Below are 15,541 nucleotides of genomic sequence, written 5' to 3'. Positions count from 1 at the left end.
TGTTACCTGGGTCCATGGGTGGAGTTCACTCTTGGGTGTGAACAACCACGGATTCTGGGGAAATTGACTTTCTTGAGGACTCCCTTTGTTTCTTTCTTTGAGTCTTGAAACATGTGGTCGACCGGTGAGGCCCAACAATGTTCTAAGATAAATGGGCATCTACCATAGAACCATTATCTTAGAAGCTGAAACATTAGTGATTTTTATAATGTTGTACAATGATTATTTTGTTAGCATACAGCACAGCTCCCATGAAAATTTACCACTGCAGCTAAATCATTGTAACTTAATCCCACCAACACTGTCTTCTAATAAATATATATTCCCATGCCATTGTTCTGATAGCCCATTATTCTGAAACCCCACTTGTTTGAAAAACTTCCCATTGGACCAAAAGCCCATAGTCTGATGGCCCGTTATCCCGAAAACAAAAGCCCACTGCTTCGAAGGCCCATTGCTCCGAAAATACACACTCCCCCTTGATGTGCAAGTGATCATTTTAACCCAAACCATGATGTTTTCCTAACCCTAACCAAGTGGATATTTTTCCTAAACCTAACCAGACCTTAACCACAGCGTTGTCACATCATAAAACATAATTATTTTTTAACATGCACGTCAAAATACAAGATATTAAGGGCAAAAGACACTGATAATGTTTATTACCTGACAAAACAGACTTTTTATATATTACTGAGGTCTTCTGCTAAATTCAGCATCATGTTTCTCTCAGTAGAACTCTGATTTAATAAATCAGCAGTTCTAAAAATGTGTAAACTGCATCTTTAAGGCAGACAAGCATTATCTGTAAAACATCAAATTTATTCACTTTACATGCAGCTAAAGTTAATACTAAATTATGTTAAATGTTCACCGAATGAGTTAATGTATGTTTATGAGTTGTAAGATGTCATAAATTTTCCATCAGGAGGAGTAGATGTGTACTGGTAAGCTTAGCTGTATTAAATTTAACTATGTTAACAGGCTTTCCTCCGACAGTAGGAAAGAGTCGAAGACTTTATTTGCCTCGTTGTCAGTCATTTAAAATGTATATTAACTTATCAAACAGACTTTTCACAATTCACTCAGTTCTTCTGATAAATTCGGTGTCATGTTGCACAAAGCAGAACTCTGATTTAATGAAATCATGTTAGGAAAAATTGCGTGGATGTGCTGACTGGCACACTGGGACGTTTTTTGAACTATTGGGGTTTCGGAATAATGGGCAGTCCCCCTCTTGAGTACATTTATGTCACAGTGCTGAGTTTGTTGTTTTTTGCATTAATGGAAATGTTAAAGTGATTTTAATTAGATTTTCTTACTTCTGGAACAAAACTTGGAAGTTCTGGTGTTGCTTTAGCTCTCCATAATGTTGCTGAATGGCATATATTTTTTTTATTTTTAACAGAATTAATCAGGCTAACAGTTCCTCTTTGCTTCCTATTTGCATGCTAAGCTAGGCTAGGCTGAACATGCCCTGGATCTATCTCTGTACTTACTTGACACAGAGAGATGAAACTGATATCAATTTTACTCATCTGGCAAACAAGCATATTTCTCAAAATGTCAGGGTGTAAATGTAACTGTTGCTGTGCTGGTTTCAAATGTTGTATCAACCATCTGTGAATCCATTACACTAAAACTTTGTCTCTGATCGCTTGGTTTGGTAAAGCTTTACTTCTCACACTCTGCAGTCCCACACTCACTTTGTGTCAACCACACAAGCAGTTTCTATGTTTCACTTTTTACTTTCGTTCTCATACACCCACAGACACATAGTAACTCTTCCCCGTCTCTCTTTCCTGAGTTCAGCTTAAATCCATTTAAATATGCTTTACTGGCCTGGTCTGACTGGAAAAACACATCTGACATATGACTGCATACAATATATTCTTGATAATGATCCTAACATAGACACACACACATACAGCACATAGTGTAACTGTCCTTGTGTGTGTGTGTTACAGGTGGTTCTACAGTAACCTGAGCAGGGGTCAGGCCGAGGATTACCTGCTGAGGATTCCCAGAGACGGCGCTTTCCTCATCCGACAGAGGGAAGGAGACGAAGACTCCTTCGCCATCACATTCAGGTTCAGAGACACTTTGAACTTAATTTCTCTTTACACTATTTGTTTGATTTGGTATTAATCTAGTTGTCTATCTTTCAGAGGTGATGGTAAAGTGAAACACTGCCGGATCCAGAAGGAGGGCAACATGTACCTGCTGGGCACCACTACAGAGTTTGAGAGCCTGGTGGAACTGGTCAACTACTTTAAGAAGAAGCCACTGTATCGCAAGATCAAGCTTCGTTACCCAGTCACCCCTGAGCTAGTGGACCGTTTCAGCACAGTGAGTTACTGTAGGAGACATACAAAAACCAGAGGGAATTTTAAGAATCCCTGTAGCAGCAAATAGTAAATGAAAAGAAACATTAATACATACTATTGATTTAATATAAAAGAGCTGAATAATTTAATTTAGTAGGCATAATAGATACCATTTTACCAACAAATCCAAGAGATGAGAGAAATGAGGAGTCGAGGTGATGTCACTTCTTTCAGATGACAACCTGCCAAGGAAGTAATGTTATCTTGTGTTTAACTTATGTGACCAGGTGACACTCAATACACAAGACCCAGAATAAACTTGAGCCAGAGACTGCTCTACCAAAAATATAGATTTTAGTGACAATGCATGATATGAAAGACAGCAAGGTAGTTTCAATAGAAGGTCCAAATGCAGACCATAATAAAGGAGCAATGGAGTGTATTGTACAGTTAATACATAAATCAAAAACAATAAATGAACAAGCAGTGAAAAAACGTGGGGCTAGACTGCACTATCAGGGGGGTTAGTGTAGAGCTATGTATTAAAAGAGGAAATGAAAAAAGAAAAAAGTGTCACAAAATATGTTGGCAAACCACCACTGCACACAAACCAGTTTACCTACTCACACACCTACCCACACATGCAAGATGTCTACTCTGCCACTCAGTCCCTCCTTTAACACAAAAGCCCCACAAGAAAAATAACACAGAAAATGGCCCATTCAATTGATAAATCAAATCACTCAAATCTGAGAAGTCTGGGAAAAACAGTGTTTGGCTCCTCTAGTAGTGTCTTTGTTTAAAAACTTGCTGGACTGGAACACAGTCCCTTCCCCCAGTCGGACACATGCAGGTGACTGGAATCTTGTTTTTTGGCTGATGTGCCATCACTCCAAGTTTTAGTCCCTCACCAAACATGAGGAATCAAGTCATACACCAAACAAAGGCTGGTCTCAGCTGCTCTCTCAGGTGTGTCCCCCTTTTTATAGACTCTGCCCCTTGCCTGGGTCCTAGTACTAGACTGCCTGTTACCTTCCCTTCCACACTTATAATCATCTTATCTTTGCTTTTGGGAAATGGGCCCTGGTCTCTATGAGAACTGGGACTGGTATTTACATTAAAACAACACTAAGACAGCCATGCTAGCAGCTCTACGTGGATACTTAGGCACAGCTGTACTTTGAGCTAACATACTAACATACTCATACATGATAATGTTGACATGCTGATGGCAGGTACAATGTTTACCATGTACATCATCATCTTCATCATCTTGCATGTTAGCATACTAACAGTTGCTAATTAGCACTAAAAACAAAGTACAGCTGATACTGATGGGAAAGTCATTTGTTTTGCAGATATTTGGTTATAAATCAAAGTACTAGTACTAGTACTGGTACTAGTAGTAAGACAAATTGAATCATCAAAGTCAATAGGATTCATTGTTTAGGAGAGATAATTGTCTGTACAAAAAGTTGTGTCAATCAGTAAAGTAGATGTTAAGTTTTCACAGGAGAATTAAAAACGTTTGTACAGACAAACCTGCTGGTGGGGCAAGATGAAAAGTCAAGAGATCACCAATGTTATTAGGGTTCATCCTCTGGGGAACATCACTGACTGTACAAAATTACATTTTGTTGAGATAACCACAATTGAGGTTTCAAGCTGGACCAAATTGAACTCAACTGAAGCTTCAAATGTCTCCAAAGCTGTCGTATCTTGTTCACTAGCACAACTCACCATTGCACCAGCCACCTGTTATTGTCTCTCATTGTTTTAACCCCACTGGCAGCATAGCTAAAAACTGATATAAAAAATATAAAATGATATGTCTGAGATGGACATTTATGCTCAATATCAATTCAATGATGGTTAAAACCCAATAACATGTCCCCTGCACTGATGTACATAACAGTGGATTCTGTTTCACAGGAGAAAGACTGTGCCTCTCTGTATGAGGTGAAGACGTATGTGGAACCCAACGAGATTGAGCCGTCACTGGTGTGTATACACCACTATACTCTGTCAGCTTTGGCTGTCTGTTATACTGTGCAGTTTCCTTTGATACACGTAGACATTCATAATTGTGTGTGTTTGTCTGCTTTAGCCTCAGAGTACTGTTAAGGCTGTATATACCTACCAGGCTACGAGGCCAGATGAACTCAGCTTCAATAAAGGAGCTTTGATACACAATGTATCAAAGGATAACGATGGATGGTGAGTCCACACACAGACACACACACACTCATGCAAACACACACATACGTTGGCAGCAGTTGTGTATAACAGGGAATGGTAATTCATCTTTGCCATATCTTAGGGATTACTCATTTTATGTCCCAGTATCATGCATGATCAACTGCATATTCTTAGCTAGCATGGACAAGTACAAACATACACACAGAGAACCAACAGGACTGTTCACATTGTCCTTCTCACTTCCACTCACTACAGGTGGAAAGGTGACCATGGTGGAAAGGTGCAGCTGTTCTTCCCATCCAACTATGTAGAGGAAATGTCCAACAACTTCAAACATGAGATCAGAGGACAGGTGAAAATTCAAATTTAAGTCACAGTTTAAGTGGAGGTGAAACAGCATAGTGATTGTCTGAATATCATATCTGTGTGTTTGTGATGTGCATCAAAACAGGATATGGAAGACAATCCACTGGGTGAACTATGTAAGGGTGTTGTGGACATCTCCAAGTGCAACATCCAAAACTGTGAGTGCATGTTATTTTATTGTCTGATGCAAAGTTTTCTATTCTCACTAAACTGATGTTACTTCTCCAAGTAATAAAACAAGAAATTAACAAGGCTCGCAACTAACAAAACTAAAAATAAATATATAATTGTCTTCTACTCTGCCTTTTGCCGGCACATTTCTTTGTTTCCCTACTTTACAACCACAATCAGTAGAATAGTGTGAAACCATTGTATATTGCGCCATCCCTGTGCTCGTGCATGTACTTGTGTGTTTTGCTTTTTTTTGTATTTTTTGCGTGTTGCACCTGCAGATAGAGTAGAAGAGAATAAGAATTAGATAAAAAATAATGACAAAATATTAAAGAAAAGTCAAATAGGTACAGGAACGTATGTCTTTAGTATAGAGTATTTTTTGCTTTTTTGTCTGATAATGAAAAACTGTTCTGAATAATAGTCAGCTATCACTGAAATAAACTTAGCACAGTTAAAATACAGCTACAACCCCCCGTTTTTTAGAAGCTCTGTTTTAAACATGACGCATGAGACGTGACACATGAAAGCCTGGAACAATAAAATTATTCTGCTGTCCCATACAAATATATATTGCTCTTGTCACTTTGTTGTAAACTCAGGACTTTTGTCTTCGTCAGGATCCTGTAAAATGATGGCTCTGTTTTTAGTGTTTTCTGATTGGTCAGTAGGTTGGCTACTGGCAGGTTTTGATCTGATCCTCTGAAGTTAACCTGCTCCGGAGCAGGTTAGCTGTTCAGCATGGGTTACCATGGTGATCTCTCCCCAGGTTAAAGCCAGTGAGCCCAGTATGCGCCACCACAAATGCCCACATTGCACCTTTAAAGGGGTACCCTAGTGATTTAATATTGCACTTCCACAAAGATGGGGGTCTTGTGTGGGACAGATTGGAAGAATAGTCAAAATCAATGCAGCAGAGGCCAGGATATAATGAATTTAAATCTCTAGTATGCTGCAAAAACTGGATAAATAATAAATAGATCCTCTGTAATGCAATTTACAATCTACAATTTCATTTAGCAGATGCTTTTAGCCAAAGCGACGTACATCTGAGAGCTGATACAACACAAGCAACTCAATATGATCTTCCATTTGATTTCCCTTGCCTGGCAAATCATCATCTCATCTTTCAATCTCCATGCTTCAGTTTGAGAGTTGATGCCAAAATTGTAATTCCTTGACACCAATAAGTTTGAGAGATGAGGTCAGCCAGTAACTGAGAATTATCTCTTTGCATGCCATTCAGGCTACTCCCATGGCTTACTATGCTGCAATCTTTAAGAGGTTATTTTTACATTGCATATACAAATGTGGGAGAAATGTGCATCCCTATCCACCTTCCCTCACCGTGCCGCCTCTCCTCCCTCCTTGTTTCCAGTGAAGAATGGTAAAAACGGGAAGCCCCATGTGTTGACCCTGCAGGACATGGAGCAGGACAGTCTGCAGTTTGACCTGGCAGCAGACTCTGTGGAGGAACTGTTTGAATGGTACCAGGTGGCCTGGGACATCACACAGAGGGAGATGAGCAAGCAGTACAACAGAGAACAAGTGGTTAGTATCTGATGGTATATGATAATATATCGAGTGGAGGAAGATCACACCTCAATTAGTTGAAATCTAGAGAGCACTTCTATAATTTTATAAAGTCTGATAAAAAAACATTTTAGAATCTTTCCTTCTAAATCACACTGTAAATGAAAATAATGCTCTCAGACACATGCAAAGCTCATATGGTGGTTTCACATGGTGTCAGTCTTTGTAACAGTGGCTCAGACTACATCAAAATACTGTATATGATTTAAACAAAGCACATACTGTATAACCACGATCGGGTGATTCATTGGTGGTCTGTCAGCATTACTGTGCAAACAGGAAGTGGCTTTTTTCTTTCCAATCTCAGATCAGGCAGCAGGAGGAAGTGGAGAAGAAGGCAGAGGTTGCCATGGAGATGTCGGACCTGGTGGTCTACTGTCAGCCACGCAGCAAGGAGAAGGACCGCTTTGGTAAACACATGCAGATGCACGTATTGAACAGAAAGACCAGTGCTCACAAGCATCATGATGCTGGGAAAAACTTCATACTTCAGACCACAAGGTGGTCTGAAGTATGAAGTATGAGAGAGAGAGAGAGAGAGAGAGAGAGAGAGAATACCACCAACAAAGACACCTTACTTTCTCTTGTCTTCACAAAGACTGTTATCTTCCTCAGTGCAGTTTCTCCTTTGGTGTGTTGGTAACAGTGGCAGGTAGTAGTTAGCAGTTGACAGCTAGATAGTTGTTTTGATTTAAAAAAATATATCCAAAGATGATATTTACTCTTCTGTTCTTGATGATTAATGTTGTTACCTCCTCTTAAGAGTCTTTTCTGAAGATTATTTGAAGCAAATTTGCAAAATGTCCAATTTTAGGTCCAAGTTTGAGATGTCTTCAGGAGCCCATCTCTGGTGCAGCCACTCTCTCATAAACACTCCTTACTCCTTACCTGAATATAAACTGTGTAGTAGCATCTGAACTTCCTAGCCTACAATTGTAGAACTAACTGTGTGCAAATAATGTCTGAACATCTAACAACCAAGCAAGATTTCCCTCCACATCTGTTAGTTTGAGACACTGCCAAATATTAAGGCCAAGTTTCTAGCTGCATTTGATTTCTACTTCTTAAATTATTTGTCTGATATTTAGAGAATATAATAATATTCTAAATATTATAAAAAAGGCTTGTAAAAATATACAGTAGAGTCATTAAATGATATGTCTAAGAAAATGAAAGAGGTGGAAGAACAAAAAGACAAATTTGTGCAACAGGCATGTTCAAGTGCAGAATTTGTCTAAACAAGGAGCAATAGGCTGAATAAATCTGATTGTTTGAGTGTAGTTCAACAAGAGTCAGCTTCATGAACCTGAAGCTAGGCAGCAGGCACAGCAACTAACAGTAATATGTTCAAATGAAACCAAGACAGAAAATGTCTATTTGATCATTTTTGTGTTTTCCTCTATAAAACTTTCAGAAGGTTTCCTTTCTCTTAAAAGTAGCTTTTAAAAGGGTTTGTAGTTTCCTTATTCACAGAAGCAAGGGTCATCAAGCATCTCCTGGTAGTAGCTTAATATTTAGCGTAAAGATATGAGAAATGTATCAGGTATCAATCTTCTCATCTAATCCAATAAGCGTACTGTACTTCCTAAAAAAATTTTGAACTATTCCTTTAAACAAATACATGTAAATATGATCTAATACTCAAGTAAATGCTATGACCTTAACTGCAGTATGACCAAATTAATCTTACACTACTTACATATTGTGATAAAATTTACACATAGTGAGCCCACAGGTGACCAATGAGAAAATAGTGCATTTGTCTTTTTGTGGCATCTTCCCACCTAAACAGTTCATTCAGTTGTGTGAAAAAAGCCTTTTTAGCTGTGATTATATATTATAACCAAATTTGGTTATATTATTATGTATATATGGTAATATTTTATCTATAATGTGCAGTTTGACAGTTTGATCCACAATGTGTGAGCCAGTTGTTCTGGGTTTGTACAAATTCATTTGGAAATGGAAGTCAGTAACTCACTGCCTCCACCATGCATTGTACAGCTGTTCCTCTTACTCTCAGAGGAAAAACTGAATGCTTTGAGCTGGTGTACTGCACCTTATTTAGTGAGGACCTGCCTTTTACACCACAACTCAAAGTTCTGAAACAAACAGGATGTGACCAAAGGGAAAGATCTAACGACCAGGCAGTTTCCTGTGTCACAACGATCTAAATTTAGAAATACACTGAGGTATACATTAACTCCATTCATACCACAACCATCTTTATCAGATGACTCAGATTTTGGAGAATGTACATCACAATGCACAAGTCAGTTATTATGACCATATAATTTCTATCATATGGTTCAATAGAAAGTTTTTGTATCTTGTAGTCTAATTGTTGAAACAGAAAACTTTATTTATTTTGATAAAATCCTCTATTCTAAAGATATTTCATATTTGTTGGTATCACCTGATAGAGACTGATACCGTTCGTTCAGCTGACCCTGCACCCGTTCTCTCTGCCTCTACAGACCGTTTTAACTACAAAGAGATCCGCTCCTTTGTGGAGAATAAGACGCCAGGGAAGAGCCGCACCAAGGACTTCCTGCAGTACAACCGCAAGTCGCTGAGTCGGATCTACCCAAAAGGCCAGCGTGTGGAGTCCTCCAACTATGACCCCTACCCTCTGTGGGCTGTTGGCTGTCACATGGTGGCTCTCAACTTCCAGACTGCAGGTAGATTATCTGGGCTGTAGAGGAACCTGTTGGGACATCAGGTTCTTGACACCGCTTGACAGTGCTAACCTTTGAGGCTAGGGGTTACTGTGTACTATGACCAGTATAATGTGTGTGTGTCCTCCCAGATAAATACACCCAGCTGAACAGTGCCCTCTTCAGTCTGAATGGACGTACGGGTTACATTCTGCAGCCGGAGCTTATGCGCTATGATACCTACGACCCTCATCAGGAGAAGAAGAAAGTCAAGTACAACATTGTGGTTAGGGTATGTCTGTAAACACACAGCTGAAACAGCAGAATGCTAACCTTGACCAGCATTAAGCACAACTTTAACAGCACTACTTTATATTCAACCCACAACATTATGCTCGACTGTTAAACAGCATTAAGCACAACCAACTGCAATATTTATGGTAGTCTAATTTCATCACTTTCACGTAGAGCCAGAAAACCAAAACTCTTGAAAGAAAGTTTTGTGACAGTCAAGTCGGCACATTTAAAAGACAACAATATGAGAAATTCTGTCATGAATTACATGAAAGTCACTTTTCTTGCTTTCTTGTCACCAAACTCAGCAATAAGATTTGTGTAATTAATCTTTTCACATTACACCCTTTTCAATAAATAAAATAGCGAACCCACACAATCTGTCCTGAAACACTGATGTACAGAAATAGTTCTTGATTTGTTTCAACTTTGAAAAGCTGTGCTCTCCCAATGCCACAGTCACTGGGATATGTATATACTGTATGTAGATATCTCTGAGTGTCCTCAGCTCTCGGAACAGGTGATTCTGTCAAGGCTTTTTGGATGTTCTGAAGAGAATCTATGTTGTGTCTTCTGCAGGTGATTGCTGCCAGACACCTTCCAAAGCCCGGCCGCAGCATCGCCAGTCCATTCGTAGAGATCGAGCTGTGTGGACACACTGAGGAAAAGTTTAAGACCATCGTCTATCGTAAGGAAAGGGGGGAGCGGGTGACTGAAAGTTATGGCACAGAGAGAGGGGAGAGGGAGAACTTATAATAATGTGTGAATCAGGTTTAGCTTTAGATTTGTGATTAGTTTGTAAGAGCAGGCGACAGTCTTTGTATGATGGCAGCTACCTTTGTGGTCATGTGAACAGTGCTGTCTTTCTGCCGGCTGCAGGAGATAACGGTCTGAACCCGGTGTGGAAAGCCCCGGCTGAGCCTGTGGTCTTCACCGTGTATGAGCCTGAGCTTACCTTCTTGCGCTTTGTGGTCAATGAGGAGGATATGTTCTCAGACCCCAACTTCCTGGCTCAGGCCACGTTTCCTGTCAAAGGCATCCGCTCAGGTGGGAACACACATAACTCTCAACACAAAATACTCACTGTCAAGCAAGACCATTACTTAACATTAGTCATTCCCTGGGAGCAGGAATTTATTAAACGACAATTACTTTATTACCTTCAGGTCTTTTAAAACAAGTCAGATTCGCTGCAGAGAAACTATTGATTTTCCTAATTATTTAATTTGGAAAAGAAAAGTTAATTAAACTTTCACGGGAGAAATATTACACACAGCATCTTTTTGAAAAATGGTGATCCTCAGCTTTGGCACTGATCTACAAGTCTCTGGAACACCATTCTTCAAAAAGATATTCCTTCATCTAGTGTTTTGATGATGGTGGTGGAGAGTGCTGTCTAACACGTCAGTCCAAAATCTCCCATAGCTGTTCAACAACTTGCAGTGACCCTTCCCTCTAAGGGGACAATGGGACCCAAACCATGCCAGCAAAATGCCCCCCACAGCATAACAGAGTCATCAGATCCCCTCACTGTAGGGGTCAAGCATTCAGACCTTTACCAGTTTTTCCTTTAATTTGTCACCCGTCTGTATATATACACACACCGGGAACACCTGTAGGAACACCTGTGCAATCTAATGCAATCCAATACAACAGCTCTGCCATAAATTCTACTTTCATGAAGCTTATACATTTACAGTTTTTGCTCACATTGTCAGAGAGGTGATAATTCTACTTTATGTTTATTATTGAGGTCATAGTGGGTGGTGGTGGTGTACAGGAATGCGTCATACTGAAAAGTGTTCCACCATACAGATAAAGGTGGGTGGTTGAGCTCAATAATAAACATGAAGCAGAATTATCACCTTTAGATTTCACAGGTGTTCCTAATAAAGTGTTCGGTGAGTGTATATTAACATATGACAACAAAAGCAGACATGAATGTAACCCTGAAGGACTGCCTTCAGTATCTCAAGGAGGTGAATAAACACCAGCGGCTCTCTGATAGGTGTGAGGAACCCATTTGTTTTGTAAAAACTTTACACTTTACAAACTAACACACAGCAAACATCTGTGCAGTTTGTACTTGATGAGTACCTTTATAGAGAAAAGATATTTGGGGAAATGTGCTCTCTTTCTTGCAAGTTAGGCAGAAGGCTGATCTCAATCTGATGTCTGTGCATTTGCATTAAGTTGAGAGCATTTTGCCTATTTAAGTCTGTTTCAAGTTGTGGTTACTGGAGATGAGCATCTAAGCGCAGTGACTTCCTGGAGTCCCCGCTGCTTGACTGATACAAAACTCTTTCTAAAACCACAAAATGTTGTTTCTACATGTCAGCGTGGGATGAAACAAATCAGATAGGACATCCTAATGAGTTTTAGATGTGCTGGTAGACACATTTTGACACCTTTGGACAGAGCCAGTCTAACTGTTTCCTCCCATTTCCAGTCTTTATGCTAAGCTACTACTGTCTCCTGACTGCTTCATATTGAACGCACACGAGAGTGGTATCAATCTTCTCATCTAGCTTTCAGCAAGAAAGCAAATAAATGTATTTCCTTTTGTGGATGTGCCGTTATACAGAATTTAAGACCTCACTCATTTCCATGGCGATGAATCAAAATATCCATAACTCATCAGCATTTTTCTGAATTGCTCTTATGGTACCGACATTGGCAATTTATGCAGGATAAACCTTATTACAGTAATGATAATAAAAAATTGATTTTAAGCAGTCAAATGTGAAGATTTGCTGCTTTTTTTCTGTGTTGTATCATTTTAATTGAGTATCTTTGCATCAGGACGGACAAAACAAGCAATATTTCTTTTACATTTTATAGACTAAAATATGAATCATTGATTAATTAAAATTAATTAATTGATTAATTAAAATGAATCAGTTAATTGAAAAAAGCAATTGACAGATTAATCAGTGAATACCCTCATGAACAGCTGACTGAATGTTTTGTGTTCTTACAGGTTACCGCTCTGTACCACTAAAGAACGGCTACAGTGAAAACTTAGAGTTAGCCTCTCTGTTGGTCTACATCAATGTCCAGCAGGCAGGGGTGAGGACACACACTAACGATACACACATACTACATACTGTATATGTGCAGTGTGACAGTATATGACTGTGATCTTCTACCTGCTGTCCCTCAGAAAGCAGAGGAGGAGCTGTACTCGTCCTCCAGCCAGCTGAAGAAAAAGCAGGCGGAAGTCAGCGCTGAACCCTTCCTGTATGACACACACACCAACATTCAGCGCTCTGCCCTCCCCCGCCAACATAACAACCTCATGAGAGAGTACAGCACCAGCGAGAAACACAAGTAAGCCTCAAACTCACCGGGTGCTGGTGAACACTAGGTGGTTAAACAAAACGACAATGAAATTACATTCCTGGATGTGTTCAAATGAATTTCCACTGTATATTCTGTGTGTCCCAGGTCAAAAGAAAAGAAGATAAACAACAGCAAGTTCTATTCCTGAGGACTCAAACGAACCTCACCTGTCCCTCCTGCTTGAGTGATGAAGAAGAATTGCATTGTAATTTTTTCATTTTCATACAAGAATGGTCCCAAAGAAGTCAAGAATCCAATGTTCCTCAATGGTTTTATATTTATTTAAGGTACAAAAGCAGTGCTCTTAATATTTTGTCAAATATAGAAATATAGGGACATGTTCTCAGGGGGGTTCTCTCTCTATAGGCCTTCTGTGAAATGTAGGAAACCATTATTTTAAGTAGAACTGTGCGAGGCAGGTCGGGTGGACTCCTTTTACGACAGTGAACATGTGAGGTTGTAACATTTCTTCTCTCCGCAGCAAGCCTGTGTAGTGCTGAACAGTTCTGCATTCAATCTGTAATCAAACTGCATCACTGCATTAGAGGTGGACAACACTTATATTTAGGTGATATTTATTTTTAATGAAAGAGGAGAAGCAAAACAGTTTCACTGCAATACAGTAGATTGTCCTTCTGCCAGGGAGCTTGTGTTGAATTCATCTTTTTTTTGTGTCTGGTTTCAAATACTGATGAGTGTAATAGACAGAGACACACAGGCTGCACTAACTCTGCCGATGATGACGTAGAAAAGTTGTTGTTGCTCTGTAGTTTCACCTGTGTGACATTATTTTCTCTGTACGGTGATGTTTGTGTTTTATCTTTGAAAGTGAAGTCAGATGAATGAAAATGTAATGAGAACATTTCATGTATTTAATTTGTACCGCACTTTTCATTCGTATTGAATCTCAGAGTTGTTGACTTATGTTGTAATGTTTATATCTCTGCTATAATTCCTCTGTGACCTTCTTATGAATTGAGCCAATAAAGTATGCTTGGTGGAACTTTAGCTCTGTTTCATCTTTATATCCAAAGCTGTTGGCAGTAGAAGGAAGACATGATATCCAAATATATTCTGGTATTTACGTTGATATTTCACAATATCAATGTAAATGCCATATTGTCAGCTGTACTTTATTCTGTGACTGTGAGTCATTTTTGTATTCCTGTGGTAAAAAAATGTTGATGACAAAACCAATAATAGTGGTGCAATTAGCTGGTATCGCTTTTTATAAGCAGTCTACTTCTCCACCCACTACCTTCACCAGAGGTAGTGGGTGGGTTTCCAATTTCCTCATCACCATAAACTGACATACAATATAAGTAATGGTGGAAGAAGTACTCAAGTAGAAATACCAACATGTAAAAATACTCAATAACAAGTAAAAGTCCTGCATTTAAAATCCTACTTAAGCAAAAGTATTATTGGCTACATTTACTTAAAGCATTAAAAGTAAAAGTACTCGTTTCGCAGAAAGTTGGGCTTTGACTACATGAAGTAAATTTAACACTTAAGACACAGTGGCACACACTGCTATGGGACAGAGGACATGCACTGAAGCTTGAGCATCTATCTGAGGCTCTGAAGCCTGTAAAAGCATCGCAAGAAATATACTCAAATTTGTTAAAAAAAATTCATAGCATTTACAGCACAATCAACCCTTAATGTAGGAGCCATTTGAATTTGAATATTAAATTTGTCTGTATATAGCTCACTCTGACCACAAGGGTGTCATATAAGTTCTATTCATGTGATAATAAGCAGCACAGCAACAGGTGTTTTAAATGAACAGGAAATCAATATGAACGTGTTGGTGGTGGGGAGCGCACGGTTCTTACCGTAATCCAGCTTTGTCTCAAGCCCAGCATCAAACAAGACTTCATAAGCGGTAAAGTACTGTTTTGGTAAATATTCAACCTTTGCAATAGATGGGAACCTTACCCTAAGAAGAACATTTTTGGAAATTGTTTATTTTAAGTTGATATAAGAATATTCCTCAAGCCACCTACATTAAGTGACTAATTAAGTTTGTTTTTTGGATACAATTACACTTAAGTTATTATTTCATATAGCTGCTTTAAATTAAACATTATTATTTTATATTATCTTTAACTGTATTCTAACAGTGAGTTATATCATTACTCACTGAGACAGCAATGCTGGCTAGAGAGCTGGTACTTCCTTCAGTGGGGTCGGTGACTTGGGTCTGTAAATCAGAATCGGAATCAGAAATACTTTATTGATCAGAAATTGGGTCACATTACAGTTTTTCACTTTCTAGGATAGAAATATATATAAGCATAGAGAAATTATAAGAAAAATAGAAAATAAGAAGTATGTATTATACTGAAATATATAACAACAATATATATAGAAAAAATAAGAAATATGTAAAAATATGTGCATCATACTACAATCTATAACGACCATGTAAATAACGCTGAGAAATGGGATCTATAAATGTGTTAAAATGCAAGAATAGTATAAATAAGAAATATATGTTGAAATGTACAGTGTAAATGCAGTATCAGTGCCAGAGTATACCAGGCACAAAGCATTCAGTCTAAGTAACTTGTATTAATAACCCAGTTT

General features: G+C 38.7%; 1 protein-coding gene across 3 annotated transcripts in view; it reads left to right on the top strand.

Annotated features, from left to right (window-relative positions):
* plcg2 (phospholipase C, gamma 2) overlaps positions 1 to 13,957 on the top strand; it is a 43,496-nt gene extending 29,539 nt beyond the window's left edge. For all 3 annotated transcript variants that reach the window (XM_042411677.1, XM_042411676.1, XM_042411678.1), the window contains 15 exons: positions 1,968 to 2,090; positions 2,169 to 2,349; positions 4,260 to 4,328; positions 4,435 to 4,544; positions 4,782 to 4,878; positions 4,978 to 5,050; positions 6,442 to 6,614; positions 6,964 to 7,066; positions 9,134 to 9,337; positions 9,466 to 9,605; positions 10,187 to 10,295; positions 10,487 to 10,654; positions 12,588 to 12,676; positions 12,771 to 12,937; positions 13,055 to 13,957. In XM_042411677.1, the coding sequence (XP_042267611.1) occupies positions 1,968 to 2,090; positions 2,169 to 2,349; positions 4,260 to 4,328; positions 4,435 to 4,544; positions 4,782 to 4,878; positions 4,978 to 5,050; positions 6,442 to 6,614; positions 6,964 to 7,066; positions 9,134 to 9,337; positions 9,466 to 9,605; positions 10,187 to 10,295; positions 10,487 to 10,654; positions 12,588 to 12,676; positions 12,771 to 12,937; positions 13,055 to 13,097 (1,849 nt within the window). In that variant the 3' untranslated portion in view covers positions 13,098 to 13,957. The remainder of the gene's footprint in view (positions 1 to 1,967; positions 2,091 to 2,168; positions 2,350 to 4,259; positions 4,329 to 4,434; positions 4,545 to 4,781; positions 4,879 to 4,977; positions 5,051 to 6,441; positions 6,615 to 6,963; positions 7,067 to 9,133; positions 9,338 to 9,465; positions 9,606 to 10,186; positions 10,296 to 10,486; positions 10,655 to 12,587; positions 12,677 to 12,770; positions 12,938 to 13,054) is intronic.
* Positions 13,958 to 15,541: the final 1,584 nt, after the last annotated feature.

This window comes from Thunnus maccoyii, chromosome 5 (assembly GCF_910596095.1).
Source record: "Thunnus maccoyii chromosome 5, fThuMac1.1, whole genome shotgun sequence".
NCBI classification, from domain to species: domain Eukaryota; kingdom Metazoa; phylum Chordata; class Actinopteri; order Scombriformes; family Scombridae; genus Thunnus; species Thunnus maccoyii.
Note: the sequence above shows the minus strand (reverse complement) of the source record. Positions and strands in the feature narration are given on the sequence as shown.